The 16,314-nt window shown below is 44.9% G+C and overlaps 1 protein-coding gene across 2 annotated transcripts; it reads left to right on the top strand.

Moving 5' to 3' along the window:
* Positions 1–4,916: 4,916 nt before the first annotated feature.
* Positions 4,917–9,877, top strand: SMIM44 (small integral membrane protein 44). 2 transcript variants are annotated; one of them, XM_088673081.1, is made up of 3 exons: positions 4,917–5,050; positions 7,001–7,273; positions 9,553–9,877. In XM_088673081.1, the coding sequence occupies exons 2-3, from the start codon at positions 7,096–7,098 to the stop codon at positions 9,765–9,767; spliced, it is 393 nt and encodes a 130-aa protein (XP_088529207.1). In that variant the 5' UTR covers positions 4,917–5,050; positions 7,001–7,095; the 3' UTR covers positions 9,768–9,877. The 2 variants fall into 2 exon arrangements, with proteins under 2 accessions (XP_088529207.1, XP_060131289.1); XM_060275306.2 differs by lacking the exon at positions 4,917–5,050 and having other exon boundaries at positions 6,986–7,273.
* Positions 9,878–16,314: the final 6,437 nt, after the last annotated feature.

The raw sequence follows: 16,314 nt of genomic DNA, 5'->3' as shown, positions 1-16,314 counted from the left end.
GTTTCCCCAGGATTCTCGGCAACTTCCGACAAATTGAAGCATTAAGCACAGCAATAACACCAAACATTAAAAACTTCCTGTACTGTACAGAGAAGACCCACGGCCACCACTGACATTTTAAAGTGAGCCTGACGCAGCTTGTGAACCTCCAGGTTGAATGTTTGCAGATCACCCCCTGTCTCCCCCCCCCCCAATAATTTGCCTTCATAACCTTAAGTTTGTTTCTGGCACAATAGGGACTGGAAGCTTAGACCGCCGGTCCCTTAACTTGCCTTTGCAGCCTGGTGCTCATTGCCAGCACAATAGGGACTAGAGACATTTAGAGCATCAGTCCTTGGTGGTGGTGGGGGGGGGGGGTTCTGGACGAAAAACTGGTATATGGGGGCAGGCCAATAAGTAGGTTTTTAGTATTAAACTTGCGGGGTGCATTTAGCTTTGCATACTACGGCATGTAAAAGTCTTAGGTCGAGACAGTCTGGGACCCTAGTTTGGAAGCATCGTTTGAGTCAATATGCAATAAGTACTGGTTTAGATTGCACCCAACTAAGTCATAGGTTTTGGATGTCCGTAGTATATTTCGTTCGCGGGTGGATGCAATAATTGGGAACCTACGTGTGCCAAAATTAAACACACTGCACATTTAAAAGCAGTATCGTACCACATCAAACCGCCATGGCTCCTGCCAAAGGATCCTGGGAACCGTAGTTCGTTGAGGGGTGCTGCATGTTGGTAGGAGACCCTTACCCACCCCCCACCACGAGCTACAATTCCCAGGAGGAAGATTGATGCCCTGGGAGCTGTGTTGCTTTAGAATGGAGCGTTTGTCCCGGGGAAGAAAATCTGAAAGGGTTACCTGCACACCCTTCATCCTGTATAAGATTTGGAACGGTGGCAAGGTCCCCTCATGCCTTGATCTCACAAGGTTTGACCGGAAAGTTCGGTGAACGGTGACAGAAATCGGACAGCGAGAAGTACCCAAACATACAATCGGTGTCGCAAACCCACAAAATGCTCATAATTGTGTACGGAGTTGAAGCTGTAACTCAAAAGGCAGCGTATGAGTGGTTTAAGCGTTTCCGCAAAGGTCAGCAAACCATCGAAGATGACCATCAGAGAAGCAGAACAGTGGCAAATGTTGACAAAGTGTGTGAGTTATTGATGCGGAATCGGCATTTGTCTGCCCGAACGATGGCGGAAGAATGGCATATTCTCTGCGAAATCGTTACCGAGTTGTCCCACCCTCCATAGTCTCCCGATCTGGCCCCACCGGATTTCTTTCTTTTTTCCAAAACTGAAATTTGCACTGAAAGGGCACAGATATTTCCAACATTTCACACGTCTAATCTGCTGTGACGAAGGAACTGAAAGCAGTACAAGAAGACGACTTCTGCAGAAGTTTCCAACAGTTCTGTTAACGTTGCCAACGGTGCGTCGTATCAGAGGGGGCCTACTTTGAAGGCCTTAAGGTATGTATGTTTGAAAATCTCACTGTCTGATTTCTGTGACCATTCGCCGAACTTCCCATTCACACCTTGTATTTTTTTTGGGGGGGGGTGTCAAATGGCCAGAATTCAGAGAGACCTTCCCCCCCCCCAAAGTTTATTCGGAAAACTATATATGTACAATCAAGAAATCAAATATCAATCTTTACAATAACATAAAATAAGAATTTCACCACTGTGACATCCCTCCACCTCGAGTCCACATCTTTTAGTATTAATACAGTGGTGCCTTGACTTATGAATTTAATCCGTTCTGAAGGCACCTTCGTAGGTCGAAAAATTTGTAAGTCGAAAAGCGCCGTTGGAAACGCGATTTCCCATAGGAATGCATTGGAAACGGAAAAATTCGTAAGTCGAAGCAACCCCATCTAAAAATTTGTAAGTAAAAAAAAACCTATCTAAAACCGCCGCGGTTTCCGTTCAGATGTCAAGAAATTCGTAAGTGTGCGGCCATTTGCCCCATTCATAAGTCGAAAAATTCGGTTGTCGAGTCGTTCGTAAGTGGAGGTACCACTGTATTTACACTGTGTTTTTTTATATTATTCAACATTCACCTATTGTTAATTTTGTCATGATCCGATTTAGCTTTACATACTTAGTCTATACATATCAACAGGTTTTCTTTAGAACAGTGTTTTTTTTTCAGATAATCCTCAAAACATTGCCACTCCATCCTTAATTTCTGATTTGACTGGTGTCTTATGGCTGCCGATAATTTAGCCAGTTCTATAAATTCACATCACGGGACACAGGTGGCTCTGTGGGTTAAACCACAGAGCCTAGGGCTTGCTGATCAGAAGGTCGGCGGTTCGAATCCCTGTGACGGGGTGAGCTCCCGTTGCTCGGTCCCAGCTCCTGCCAACCTAATAGTTTGAAAGCACGTCAAAGTGCAAGTAGATAAATAGGTACCACTCAAAGCGGGAAGGTAACTGGCGTTTCCGTGTGCTGCTCCGGTTCGCCAGAAGCAGCTTTGTCATGCTGGCCACATGACCTGGAAGCTGTACGCCGGAAGCTGTACGCTCGGCCAATAATGCGAGATGAACACCACAACTCCAGAGTCTGTCACAACTGGACCTAATGGTCAAGGGTCCCTTTACCTTATAAATTCACATAGCTTACCTATCCATTCTTTTTGGGTACGTACAGTGCCCCCTTTCCAGTTTTTAGCAATTAATAATCTGCCTGTGGCATATAAAAATAGCCTTTTCTTATCCTGTGGGAGATCCTATCCTAAAATGCCCAATAAATTTGCCTCTGGGTTTTTGTTTTTTCTGTAGAAGCTTTGAATTCGGAGAGACTTTGACACAGCCGTTTGCAATCGCTCTCTGGGGAGCGGCTCCGGAAAGCCTTGACATTGAAATCGGGTTCTGCCAAGCCTGATTTGCCTTTAAATGTTTAAGCCCTGGGTAAACCTAATCTGATAGGGTTTTTGGCTAAAGGAGGTTGCTTTCATGCAGAACCAAGCAAACAGTATTCCCTTTCCCCAAAATCCTTTTCCGATTCAGCCCTCCACAATCCTCTTATTACTTTGTGTGTACGAGACCTATTCATAATCCTCTTTCCAGTTTGGCATCTGCTTGCAGGGGGGGGGGGCTGCAACATATTTTTAAAAAGACAACAGTTTGATCCTTGGCTGAGGACACCCAAACAGGGTTTTATTTTTACTGCACAGAGCAAAATGGACCGTTTTGTTTGGTTCCTGAGCCCCACTTCGTAGACAGGGCCTCGTTCTCCCCGACTCTGACCTTTGCTAGACTGGCTGTGCCATGCAAAGTTTTTCCGGGTCATGTGGCCGTCATGACTAAGCCACTTCTGGCTAAACCAAAGCAGTGCATGGAAACGCCGTTTACCACGGAAACGCGGTACCTATTTATCTACTTGCACTTTGATGTGCTTTCAAACTGCTAGGTTGGCAGGAGCTGGGACCGAGCAACAGAAGCTCACCCCGTCGCAGGGATTCGAACCGCTGACCATCCGATCGGCAAGCCCAAGAGGCTCAGCGGTTTACACCACAGCACCACTCGCGTCCCTAACCAAAGAGTAGTTAGCATAATGAATTGCTGGGAGGGAACACCACGACGCAGGCAGGATGCCTTCCAATGGATGATGTTCAAAAGTATTGTGGTGGTGGAGGCTCCGGCATGGAGAATTCAGTAGCAACCAGGAAACAAGCAGAACAGAACAGTGTATCCGCATTGAATCAACTGTTTCGGAGATGAATCTTCGTCAGCTGATGACGAAATTAAGTTCATTACATACAGTGAATGACAACAAAAATAATACTGCTATTGAATTTTTCATGTTGGAGCCCCGCCACCACCACATTACTTTCAGACACCATCCATTGATAAGCATCCTGCCTGCATCGTGGTTTTTCCTCCCAGCAATTCATTACGCTAACTACTCTTTGGTTATGGGCTGATATAGTGGTGCCTCGCAAGATGAATTTAATTCGTTCCGCGAGTCAATTCGTTTTGCAAATAATTCGTCTTGCAGGGCATTCGTCTTGCGAGGTACCGCTGTGTGTGTGTGTGTGTGTGTGTATTGAAGCTGGTGATTTGTAAATTTTGGGTGGCATTCTAACCACCTATAATCAATACATTTACTGTACTACATTTATTAGCCACATGTTGCGGCGGTATTTGAGCGAAGTCTTGGGAGAGCTTCCGCTCGGTGCAGACAGCACTGAGCTTAGAGCATGGGTAGGCAACCTAAGACTCGGTGGCCGGATCCGGCCCAATCGCCTTCTAAATCCGGCCCACAGACGGTCTGGGAATCGGAGTGTTTTTACATGAGTAGAATGTGTCCTTTTATTCAAAATGCATCTCTGGGTTATTTGTGGGGCACAGGAATTTGTTCATCCCCCCCAAAAAAATATAGTTGGCCCCCCCACAAGGTCTGAGGGACAGTGGACCGGCCCCCTGCTGAAAATGTTTGCTGACCCCTGGCTTAGAGGGACCAGCGTTCTTCCTCGATATAAAGCAGCTTCCCCTGCTGGACCAGCCTTTTACTCCAAACAATGAGGACTGCAATCTTGTTTGCCGTGTTTATTTCATTCATCCCCTGTGGTCTAAGCAAGAAAGCAAATCCTTTGCCTCTGTGTATTGGAACGCGAATTAACGGGCAGCCGAGACTCAAAATAGTGAATTCTCTCTCTGCCTGCCTGCCTGCCTTCATCTCAACCCTCCCCTCGCAAAATCCCCAGCTATTATGATCTGCTTAGCTGATTTTAAGAGATCAGCTCTTGGAGAGGGGAAGGAGCCCAGAATAGTAGATTTGTCTTCTGCTGGGTTTTTTTTGGGGGGGGGGAGGTGGAAAGGGGGAAATATCTGGAAGAGGAAAGGCTTTGAGCAAGGGTATCTGTATTTAAAATAAACTTTAAAAAGCTGGGTGGGTGGCTGTGCAGAGAATGTGCTCTTTTGCTCTCCAGCTGTTGGCAAACAGCATCTCTCACCCCTAAAAGTCGCCAGGAACTCCTTGGGGACGCTTTCGAGTTGCAGCGATCGAGGGCTCTGCCTTGCGCGACGACAGCTGTTCCCTGTAGCCAGGTAAGTTGCTTTCTGCAAATCCCAGAAAACAAAAGCCAGGTTTAGAAATTTAGGCTTAGCAGCAAACGGGTAGCTTGATTTGCAGCCCCCCCAAGAGGAAATTGAGTTTGGTGCAACGGGAGGCATTGTTGCTGGTCGTTGCATGCTTAAAACTTTTCCCACGCTGCACAGGTTGGAAGGGGTGCTGCAGACCTCCGAAACCTTCTGCGCCTGTTTAACCAGAGAGAGCAGCGAACCATCAAGGAATATTAATTGCTGCGTGGCTGGGCAAGCCTGGCCAGTGTGTCTGGAGGTCCTATTCTGATTTTAATCTGATTTTAAGCTGTATTTCAGTCGATTGCTGGATTTTAAGTTTTAACGTATTATATATTTTGATGTTAGGGACCCAGGTGGCGCTGTGGTTAAACCACTGAGCCTAGGGCTTGCTGATCAGAAGGTCGGCGGTTCAAATCCCTGTGACGGAGTGAGCTTCCGTTGCTTGGTCCCAGCTCCTGCCAACCTAGCAGTTCGAAAGCACGTCAAAATGCAAGTAGATAAATAGGAACCACTACAGCGGGAAGGTAAACGGCGTTTCCATGTGCTGCTCTGGTTTGCCAGAAGCGGCTTTGTCATGCTGGCCACATGATCTGGAAGCTATACGCCGGCTCCCTCGGCCAATAATGCGAGATGAGCGCGCAACCCCAGAGTCGGTCACGACTGGACCTAATGGTCAGGGGTCCCTTTACCTTTACTTTATATTTTGATGTTAGCTGCCCTGAGCCCGGTTTGGCTGGGGAGGGTGGGATATAAATTGATTGTGTGACTGTGGAAATGGATAAAAGCCCCCCATCTAAACAATGACCGTCATCAGTGCAGGTAAATAAAACAATTTAATTTTAAATCCACTTGCCACAAGCTGCTTAACAAATGAAAGCTGGTACTGTTGCTTATCAAAATATACAAGATAGTTGATGTTTTTTTAAAATATAAAAACCATTTTATACTTGTTCCCAAAAACCTTTTTTTTTTTGACAGGTAAAAAATGTTGTTATAAATATTTACAGCATTTTCTTGTGTTAGAGGAATATTTTTACAAACTTAATGAAGACATGAAAAGGGAATGTTTAGACTCTTGTAATTGCACACCAGTCTTTCTCTTAACACAGCACTCTGTTTCCATCCAATTTAATTTTACTTTTTATCATCTACAATGCTATCTTATTTATTTTATAGTACAATACATTGATTATTGCTTTCATTTTTTGGATCAATAGTCTCGTTAGATAGTAGAATTCATGTTAAATTGCTAGTTTTGGGTTGTTTTTAAAAGTCCAGAAAGGATTAATCCGTTTTGCATTACTTGCTATGGGAAAGCGCGCCTTGGTTTTGGAACGCTTTGGTTTTGGAACAGACTTCCAGAATGGATGAACTTTGAGAACCAAGGTACCAGTGTACAGTGGTACCTCGGTTTTTGAAGGCCATCCGTTCAGGAAGACCGTTGGAGTTCCGAAACCTTGAAAACCAAAAACTCAGTACAGAAGCCTTAAAACGGAAAGCTCAATGCAAAAGCTGCGTTTCCGGTTCGACTTCCAAGGCCCATTCAAAAAACCGAAGCGTTTACTTCCAGGTTTATGGCGTTTGAAAACCGAAATGTTCGTCAACAGAGATGTTCAACGTACCACCGTATTATTTAATCACACTGCAAGATCCCCACATGTGTTGAAATGTTCCTACTATTGTTGTTTTCTCACACTTCCAGCATTTATCACTCTGTGATTTAAACATCTTTGCTGGCCTATTTGGTGTTAAGTAACCGCCTGTGGATCTTTAGACGGTTTTCGTTTAAAGTATAGCCTGCCGTAAATTTTGAGTTATTTGTCCAAGTTGATACTGTCCATGGGCCTTTTTTCTTAACATATGGCTTTTCTCCGTAAGTGGGGCCTGAGCTGCCCCTATCTCTTTCTTCCCCAGAATATCCATCAGGGGAAACCTAAATAACGATTGCTGGCTGGGGAAGGAAGGAAGGGGAACAGGGCTCCAGGGACCTGAGTGTGAATCCTCGCTTGATGCAGTCCGGAGAGGAGGAGGCGGGTGCCCTCTTCAGAGATTACAAACCCCCCTCTCTCGATTCGATCCGCCTGCCCCGCTACGCCTTGTACCTTCTGATGGCTGTCATCATCGTGGTCGTGGTTGCTTACGCCATTGTGGGTCACCTCATCAACGACCTCGCGCACGACTTTGCGGGTGAGTGGGCAGAGCGAGGCCATGCCTCTGAGAAGCTCCCCTTTCTTTTCCAAGTTGCTAGTCCTCAGGACCATTTTGAGTTTGAGTATTCCATTTGTTGTTGTTTTTTAATTTGTTTACAGGGGTACCTTGGTTCTCAGAGTCCATCCCTTTTGGAAGTCTGTTCCAAAACCAAAGCGTTCCAAAACCATTACCCTACTTACCAGTTTGGGTTTTCCACTTAAAAACGTCCCAAGGAACAAACGAAACTGATCTGTAGAAAACGCAGCTTGGGTAAAAAAGAGAGACATTGCACATACTTTTGAAAACTAAGGCATCTTTAATAAAAAATATATATTTAAAAAAACACAAATAAGTTCTAGCTAAGCAGATTCCTTACAGGTCAACTGGTTCCTTTTTCTGGGGAGATCTACACATAATTAAAAATGTAAGTTTCATGCCGATCTAGGAACAAAATTGCGCACAACGCTAATTAGAATATTGAAACATGACGAATCCAAGTGACCAACTAAAATTAGACTAAGGCCACACATTTTGATATTTAGGCAGCTATTCAATTTTATTAATTTTTTTAAAGAAGGCTTTCCTGTAGTTTGAATGACCTAGTCAATTTCATGAAATAACAACTGTATAATCATAGAAATGGCTTTAACGTGCGCAGTCACTGAGTCTGTAATCTTTTGTACTTTATATTGCGATTTTATTCTACACTGCTTTGAGAAGTTTTGGTTGTGAAGCAGCTTATAAACCTGCAAGTAAACAAAATATGATTAGTTTTATAGATGGCAGGTGGGACCCGGCCAGATGGGTGGGGTATAAATAATAAATTATTAGTAGTAGTGGTAAAGGTAAAGGTAAAGGGACCCCTGACCATTAGGTCCAGTCATGACCGACTCTGGGGTTGCGCGCTCATCTCACATTATTGGCCGAGGGAGCCAGCGTATAGCTTCCAGGTCATGTGGCCAGCATGACTAAGCCGCTTCTGGCAAACCAGAGCAGCACATGGAAACGCCGTTTACCTTCCCGCTGGAGCGGTTCCTATTTATCTACTTGCATTTTGATGTGCTTTCGAACTGCTAGGTTGGCAGGAGCTGGGACCGAGCAACGGGAGCTCACCCCGTCACAGGGATTCGAACCGCCGACCTTCTGATCAGCAAGCCCTAGGCTCTGTGGTTTAACCACCGCACCACCTGGGTCTATTATTATTATTATTATTATTATTATTATTATTATTATTATTATTATTTTATAGTCCCAGGAAGGAGAGTCTACCACCCTCCAAGGGACTCCTAATATCCTTGACGCGAAGACATTTATTCCCACTTTTTTTCCTTTTCTTGACTTGGATTATTGCCGTTTTAACCTGTGTGCGGCTTTACTTATCCTACGTTTTCGCTAGTCCTCTTTTGGTTTTGTTGCTGCAGCTTTCCTCTCTCTCTCTCTCTCTGTTTTACCTCCGTTACAAGACGAAATAAAAACATCTGTACCAAAAGGGGTAAAAAAAAATTAAAAAGCATTTGCAAGCACACTCTCACACATACCCAGGGCTGGATTCAGGTTTGATGAAGCCCTAAGCTACTGAAGGGAATGGGGCCCATTATATGTCCAGCTGTCCTTTGTCCACAACAAATTGTCACTGTTTTTGTGTGTTGAATATATGCTAATAGGTATCTCAAGCCATTTGCACATCACAAAATATGTATTTTATCAAAGCAATTGTTGAACTGAAATACAATTAAGAAGTATATTAATAGTGAAATAATTATTTAGCTGTAACTTAATAATTTTTGATTCGTCACAAACTGAATAATGCAAACACGTTGGCATTTGGCAAGAACAGAAGTTCCTTTAGGAACACAATTGACAAAGACTCATAATCTAGTCTCTAGAAACTTGCTAGAACATGAAATAATAAGAGGTGTAAATATATGATGCAAACTACTAATAATGATAAATAGCAGAATGTAGGCACCCTATATCTAGAAAGGAGCAAACCAGGGATATTTTAGGGAGCAGGCTAGCAGGCGGGGCCCATGACTTACAGCACAGGAGCCTGCACAACACAAAACACTGTTGCTGTATGTAGGTTTTATTTTATTTGTTTTTTTATCTTATATTTTGGAAATGTACATTCAGTTGTTGTTTTCCCCTTAAATTTTTTGGGGGGCCCTAAGCTAGAGCTTGTTTAGCTTATACGTCAATCTGGCACTGAGACGTACCCAACTTTCTGCTGCCCACAGCCTGCTGGTTTTAATTTTCTCTTCTCCCCCCCCCCCCAGATTGGGCATTTGGCCCCAAACTGGAAGAGAGGAAGAGGCTGGAAGAGGCCTCGGATGGATGTGAGGTTGCAGCTTTTCCCGACCATCGCCTGGGTTGGCAAAAGGACGTCCCTTTCCTAGGGCTGGAGTGTGCGGAGGGCCGCACCCTGCACCCCCTACCTGGGATGGAGACCGGCTCCACATCGCCTTCAACAACTCTGGAAGCGTCTGGCTGAGTTGTTGCTTGGATCAGCTGGAGAGATCAGCTGGATATATATCACCCCTGGATTTGGATTTCCAGGCTCGCGATCCCTGTGATCCTATTTCTTTCCTTTCCTTTTTTTTTTAATACACTGGTACCTCGGGTTACGAACGCGATCCGTTCCGGGTCGCAGTTCGTAACCCGAAAAGTTCGTAACCCGAAAAGGGCCCGAACCGCCGTTTTGCGCATGCGCAAAGCGCTATTTTCGCGCTTTGCGCATGCGCACGCGGCGAAAATACTTCCGGGTTTGCGAAGTTCGTAACCCGGGTTGTTCGTAACCCGAGGTGTTCGCAACCCGAGGTACGACTGTACCATACTTTTCCGCGTATAAGATGCCCCCATGTATAAGATCCCCCCCCCCGTTTTTAGGACTCCTAATAGAGAAAATTGGGGGGGGGGATTGCCCAGAGCTGTTGAGCTTTTTTGTGGGGGAGGGGAGTTTGTCAAAAATAGCTTGCCCGGAGGAACACAACGGCCAATCGCACGCACATTGGCAACGCCACCCAACGCCGGCACGCTCGCTGAAAGCAAGCACCGATCGCCCGCCCAATTGCCGCAGACTCCAATAGCCAGCGGACCTTGCAGCAATCAACCATCGCCCACAAAAGCGCCGCAGACAATCTCCTGCTCGCGGCAGACACCAATTGCCCGTCGCACCTCTCCACTGTCCGTGTTTAAGACGCCCCATGTTTTTAGCATAGTATTTTAATAAAGCAACATGGTCTTATACACAGAAAAATATTGTTATTTGTTATTAGTTTTACATAAAGCTTCTACACCATAAGCGCAACATTTTCGGACATTAAAAGGGGGGGTTTTCGAACCTTGAGACCTCCTTCCCTCCCTCTATGGGTTCCAGTTCTAAATTTTATCCCTGCATCTTTTACCATAATCTTTCTATTATATAATCATAGTATCCAAAATCCATGTTACTTTACAAGCGTCGTCGTATTCCTGCCAGTGATTTCATCTGTTTACAGTGGTCTCTCAAATATGTTAGAAAGTTATTCCAGTCTTTTAAGAATACTTGGTCTCCCTGGTTTCTGATCTTTCCCGTCAGTCTCGCCATTTCTGCATATTCCATCAGCTTGGTCTGCCATTCTTCTCTAGTCGGTACTTTTTCTTCTTTCCATCTCTGGGCTAAGAGCATCCTTGCGGCTGTTGCTGCAAACATACACAGTTCTGCACCTATAATGCCTAACAAAAAAGTTATCTGAAACATTTTGTCTCAGCTCATTATATATCATTTCCCAGAAAACTTTTACTGCCCCAGGTCTAAGCCACCTGCTTTCAAAACTTCTCGTTCCAAGTAAAATAGGCTCCCAGTTGCTTTCCTTTAGCTGCCCAAAACTGCCCCCCCCAAAAAAAACATTTTGCAACAGCTCAGCTCCTCTGCAAAGCCAAAGCAGAGCTTTGTTAGGGACTTATGGGGAGACAGGGAAAGAAAGAGAAGCAAATGATAGAATTAATTTACAGTGGCACCTGGGTTCTCAAGCTTAATCCGTTCCGGAAGTCCGTTTCAAAACCAAAGCGTTCCAAATCCAAGGCGTGTTTTCCCATAGAAAGCAATGCAAAGCGGATTAATCCGTTCCGGAGCTTTTAAAAACAACCCCTAAAACAGCAGTTTAACATTAATTTTACTATCTAGCGAGACCATTGATCCATAAAATGAAAGCAATAATCAACCACATGAAGGAGGAAGGAGAACCCAGAACGATGGTGCGCAAGCCCTTATATAGACTTTTGAAATTGTCATCCTGTACCTCAAGACCACCCCCCAAAACATCATACATACACCACAGAAGGTGCAGCCTACAGCAGGGAACCTGTCTGGCAGGAAACCTATTAATGGGTTTACCTGGACAGCCTGGCCATTCTTTTGTGATGATAAATACGTAATTTCAGTGGTGTAACAGTTGGGAAATGCCGATTGCTTCTCCTACCTGGGCAGTAATCTTTCCACAAGGGCCAACATTGATGCCGAAATCCAGCATCGCCCGAGCTCTGCGAGTGCGGCTTTCTCCCGATTGAAGTGCAGAGTGTTTGAGGACCGGGACATTTGCAGGGAAACCAAAATGATTGTTTACAAAGCTATTGTACTACCAACCTTACTATATGCTTGCGAAACATGGACCACTTATAAACGCCATCTCCAACTCCTCAAAAGATTCCATCAACGGTGTCTCCAAAAATTTTTACACATCACTTGGGAAGACAGGCAAACTAATACCAGTATACTGGAAGAAGCAAAGATCACCAGTGTTGAAGCAATGATTCTTCACATCAACTTCGTTGGACTGGTCATCTAGTGCGGATGCCTGATGATCCTCTTCCAAAGCAACTACTCTACATATTCCGAACTTAAAAATGGAAAGCGCAATGCTGGTGGTCAACAAAAGAGGTTTAAAAACTCTCTCAAGGCAAGTCTTTAAAAATGTAGTACAAACACTGACAACTGGGAAACACTGGCCTGCGAGCACTCCAGTTAGAGAACAGCCTTTACCAAAGGTGTCCTGGGCTTTGAAGACACTTGAACTCAGGACGCAAGGGAGAAATGTGCTAAGAGGAAGGCATGCTTGGCAAACCCCCACTGGCGTCAACTCCCACCCAGAAACCAATGCCCCCACTGTGGAAGGACGTGGGGATCCGGAATTGACCTCCACAGTCACTTACGGACCCATTGTTAAAACCGTGGAAGACAATCTTACTCGGATACGAGTGATCGCCAAAGAAGATGAATTTCTGAGTCCAGGTGACAGGCTCACCCTCTTCATACCCAAACGTGCCTTAAAGGCAGGATTTGTGAGCACAGAGGCAGTGGGGAGCTTAGCTGCCAAGTATCCCGTTTTTCGCGGGAAACCCCCGGATTTTAATCCGTTTCCCGCTGTTCTCCCGAATGGAGAAAAATCCCGGAAATCCCCTGGATTTCCTACCGTACCTGCCAGGGAGCCTCCATTTTTGGGTGCTGCTCTGCCCATGTGTGGGCACTGGAAATAGGGCAGAGCGGCACCGGACATTGCTTCTACGCAACTTCCGGTGCCGCGCCGCTGCTGATCCCGCATTTTTCAGCGGGAGACTCTGTAGGTATGATGGGGGGGTCTTCCCCATTTCCATCCAAACTGCAGAGGAATATTTAAGGTCACTGAAAGAGTCCAAATGCCTTTGGGACTGTTTTCCTGTCCTGTTTCAGACATGTGGCTCATTTATTTATTTATTTATTTATTTATTTATTTATTTATTTATTTATGTGTTTGCCTAGTACATTTATGAACATTTATTTTATACCTTAGACCAGGCACGTCCAACGGGTAGATCATGATCTTCTGGTAGATCACTTGATGTCTGTGGTAGATCACTGGCTCTCCCCCCCCCAACCAACCTCAACAACTTTGGCTCCCCTAAAAAAAAGTTCAACAGTGTTGGCCTGCACCCCAAAAAACAGGGCTTCGGCCCTCCAGATGTTTTGGACTACAATTCCCATCATCCCTGACCACTGGTCCTGTTAGCTAGGGATCATGGGAGTTGTAGGCCAAAACATCTAGAGGGCCGCAGTTTGGGGATGCCTGCTCAACAACTTTGACCTGAACTCAAAAAAGGGGGGTAGAACACTGCCAGTTTTTAACTCGATGAGGTAGATTGCAGTATCTTGGGAGTTGGCCACCCCTGCCTTAGACCTTATAATTCTCATAACAAGTAGGAAAATGAGAGTACCCCTAAACATTTTTTTTTAGAAAGAAAGAAAAAGCACTGCCTTCAACCCATTTTGTGCCTGCTTTTATCACGAGGATCACTGGAAAGCAATCTCCCACTGCTCAGAGATGGAGGTGTTTTGTAACATTATAAATGGGCAGGGTACGAGTCCCGCCGGTCTTCTCCGTTGCTTCTTTGGTCTGTCAAAATCTGGGGCAGTCCGCTTCCCTCGAGCATTTCCTCGGAACGAGGTTTCCTACCACAACACACACATGGCAGGGCCTTTCATGTTTAATCCGGACCCACAAAAGACCAGCTTCCTCTGTGCCGCCACCGCAAATCTACTGGAGCAAGCCTCTTCCCACTAAGGAAGGAGATGGAATTGGATTTCTGAACAGCAAACCCGACCTAATTGATGCTTTCCAAAATGGTACGTGGGCAGAAACACAGCCACCCTGCAAAATCTGCCCTGCTCCAAGTTTTGCGATGCAGTTCTCCGGCTGAGCGATGGCTCGGATTTTTCCGTAACAGCTACAAAAATCCATCTGCTGGGCTAAAGTTTGGAAAGGCATGCGTTGGTGAAAACAGCATACAAAATGTGTGTGGGGGGAACGTTTTTTTCATATGTGGTGGACTTGCAAAAAGGTAAAAGAGAGTATTGGGAAATGATCCATAACAAATTGGGGAAAAAATGTTTTAAAGCACTCCCCCCCCCCAAAAAAAACCCTTTCTGTTAGGCATAATTGAGACAGAAATTCCCAGGTGTCAAAAAGGTTATTTGTGTATGCCACTACTGCGGCCCATGTTTCGTTAGCCCAAAAAATGGGAAACACGCAAGGTCCCAACCAAAGGAGAAGGCAACTTAAGCAGACAGAATATGCTCAGCTTGCGGTCTTAACATATTGGATAAGAGAACAAGAAGAACGTATATGTTTGGAGAAGATTGTTAAGACGTTTATTGAATACAGTGGTACCTCGGTTTAAGTACACAATTGCTTCTGGAAGTCTGTACTTAACCTGAAGTGAACTTTCCCATCGAAAGTAATGGAAAGTGGATTAATCTGTTCCAGACGGGTCCGCAGAGTACTCAACCTGAAGCGTACTTCACCCGAAGTATGAATGTAATTGGTTCTGGAAGTCCGTACTTAACATGATGCAAACTTTCCCATTGAAAGTAATGGAAAGTTGACTAATCCGTTCCAGATGGGTCCGCGGAGTACTTAAACTGAAAGTACTCAAACCGAAGCGTACTTAAACCGAGGTATGACTGTACTTAAACTGAAGCGTACTTAACCTGAAGCAAACTTTCCCATTGAAAGTACAGTGGTACCTCGTTTTAAGTACATAATTGGTTCCGGAAGTCTGTACTTCACCTGAAGCGTACTTAACCTGAAGCGAACTTTCCCATTGAAAGTAATGGAAAGTGGACTAATCCGTTCCAGACAGGTCCGCGGAGTATTTAAACTGAAAGTACTCAAACCGAAGCGTACTTAAACCGAGGTATGACTGTATATTGGAAATAACTGTGCAGCTGAAAACGCTTGCAACATTAAGATATATTCAACAGGGTAAAGAAGCTTTGACGGATACGATCATGGAATACTGAATGGTATTGTTAGGGCAAAATTCTGGGTGCGAGAATGCTCAGCCACCCAGCTCATCAGGCAAGGGCCTGTGGTCATTTTGGAGTATAAAAGGAAGGAGTCCAGCCACGATCCGGAGCAAACAGCAAGGTTTATTACTGCGCAGCAGGTTCAGTGCCAGACTGAACACCATGAACAGGGCTGCAGGAACTTTTAAAAGTTCCCACCACCACCCCATAATGCACATCGAAAGCATCATACATACATCACTTGTGACAGGGTAAAATGTCAGAAAAGGGGAAGGTGCAAGGGGCATTAGCATACAGGTAAACAGGAGGTAAACAGGATTAACATAAGGTAACAATGCTGGATGTCCCAGGACATTGATAAGCAAGTACCAGTAAGTATCTGGGAGGGGATCCTTGAGTACCTGGCAGGGAAAAACAATGGGTCCAGGTGTGTGTATTGCCTCTGGCTTCGGAGGGTCGGGAATGGCAGGAGATGGTACCTGAATGGATTATGGATATGCAGAGGAGCACCACCCTGGCTACGTGACCTCTCGCTTAAAGGATGATGGCTGTTCCCTGCATCCCTGAGAGCCCTTGGCCAGAGTAGAAAAAGGGGGTTTCATTTAGAAATACAGATACACGGTATTCATTCATCAAGAAATATGGTTACATAGAGTCTCAGGCAACAGAGAAAGGGTAGGAAAGGGAGCCTTTATTACACAGGGCTTGATCTTGAGGGGTTCGTGTTGGTGCGATACTAGAGTGGTGTTGTAGGATCAGACGGGGTCCCCTTGAAGGCATTTGTGCCAATCTTGATTCCCAAATGAAGCCTCGTTTGGGTGCCCCCCCCAATAAAATTCCCTAACAGGTATAGTTTCTGTAAAATATGCAGGGATTTATGCTACGCAAAATGAACCATGGAAAGAGAAGAAGGGAAGTCGCTGATATTTTAAGGATGTATAAACGAGTGCTTTCAATTGTAAAACAGGAAATTTAATAAAAGTTGTATTTTAGGAAAAGGAAAAGGAAATAGCATAGGAAATTTATTGTGTGAGGGGGGATGGCTCTGCAGGGGTGTGGGGGGATGTGTATATTCGAAAGACTTAAGAGCCCTCCATCTGTCATAGATGCTTCAGCTGAGATTCCTGGATGCTGATGAATTTGCTTGAAGATTTTTAAATAATAATAATAATTACAAACCAATGTTGAAATATAGAGAGCTGGACTTAACGACTGGAAA

Source organism: Zootoca vivipara, chromosome 6, assembly GCF_965207765.1.
Source record: "Zootoca vivipara chromosome 6, rZooViv2.hap1.1, whole genome shotgun sequence".
In the NCBI taxonomy this organism is placed as follows: domain Eukaryota; kingdom Metazoa; phylum Chordata; class Lepidosauria; order Squamata; family Lacertidae; genus Zootoca; species Zootoca vivipara.
The sequence above is the reverse complement of the archived record's forward strand: the minus strand, read 5'-3'. Positions and strand labels throughout refer to the sequence as shown.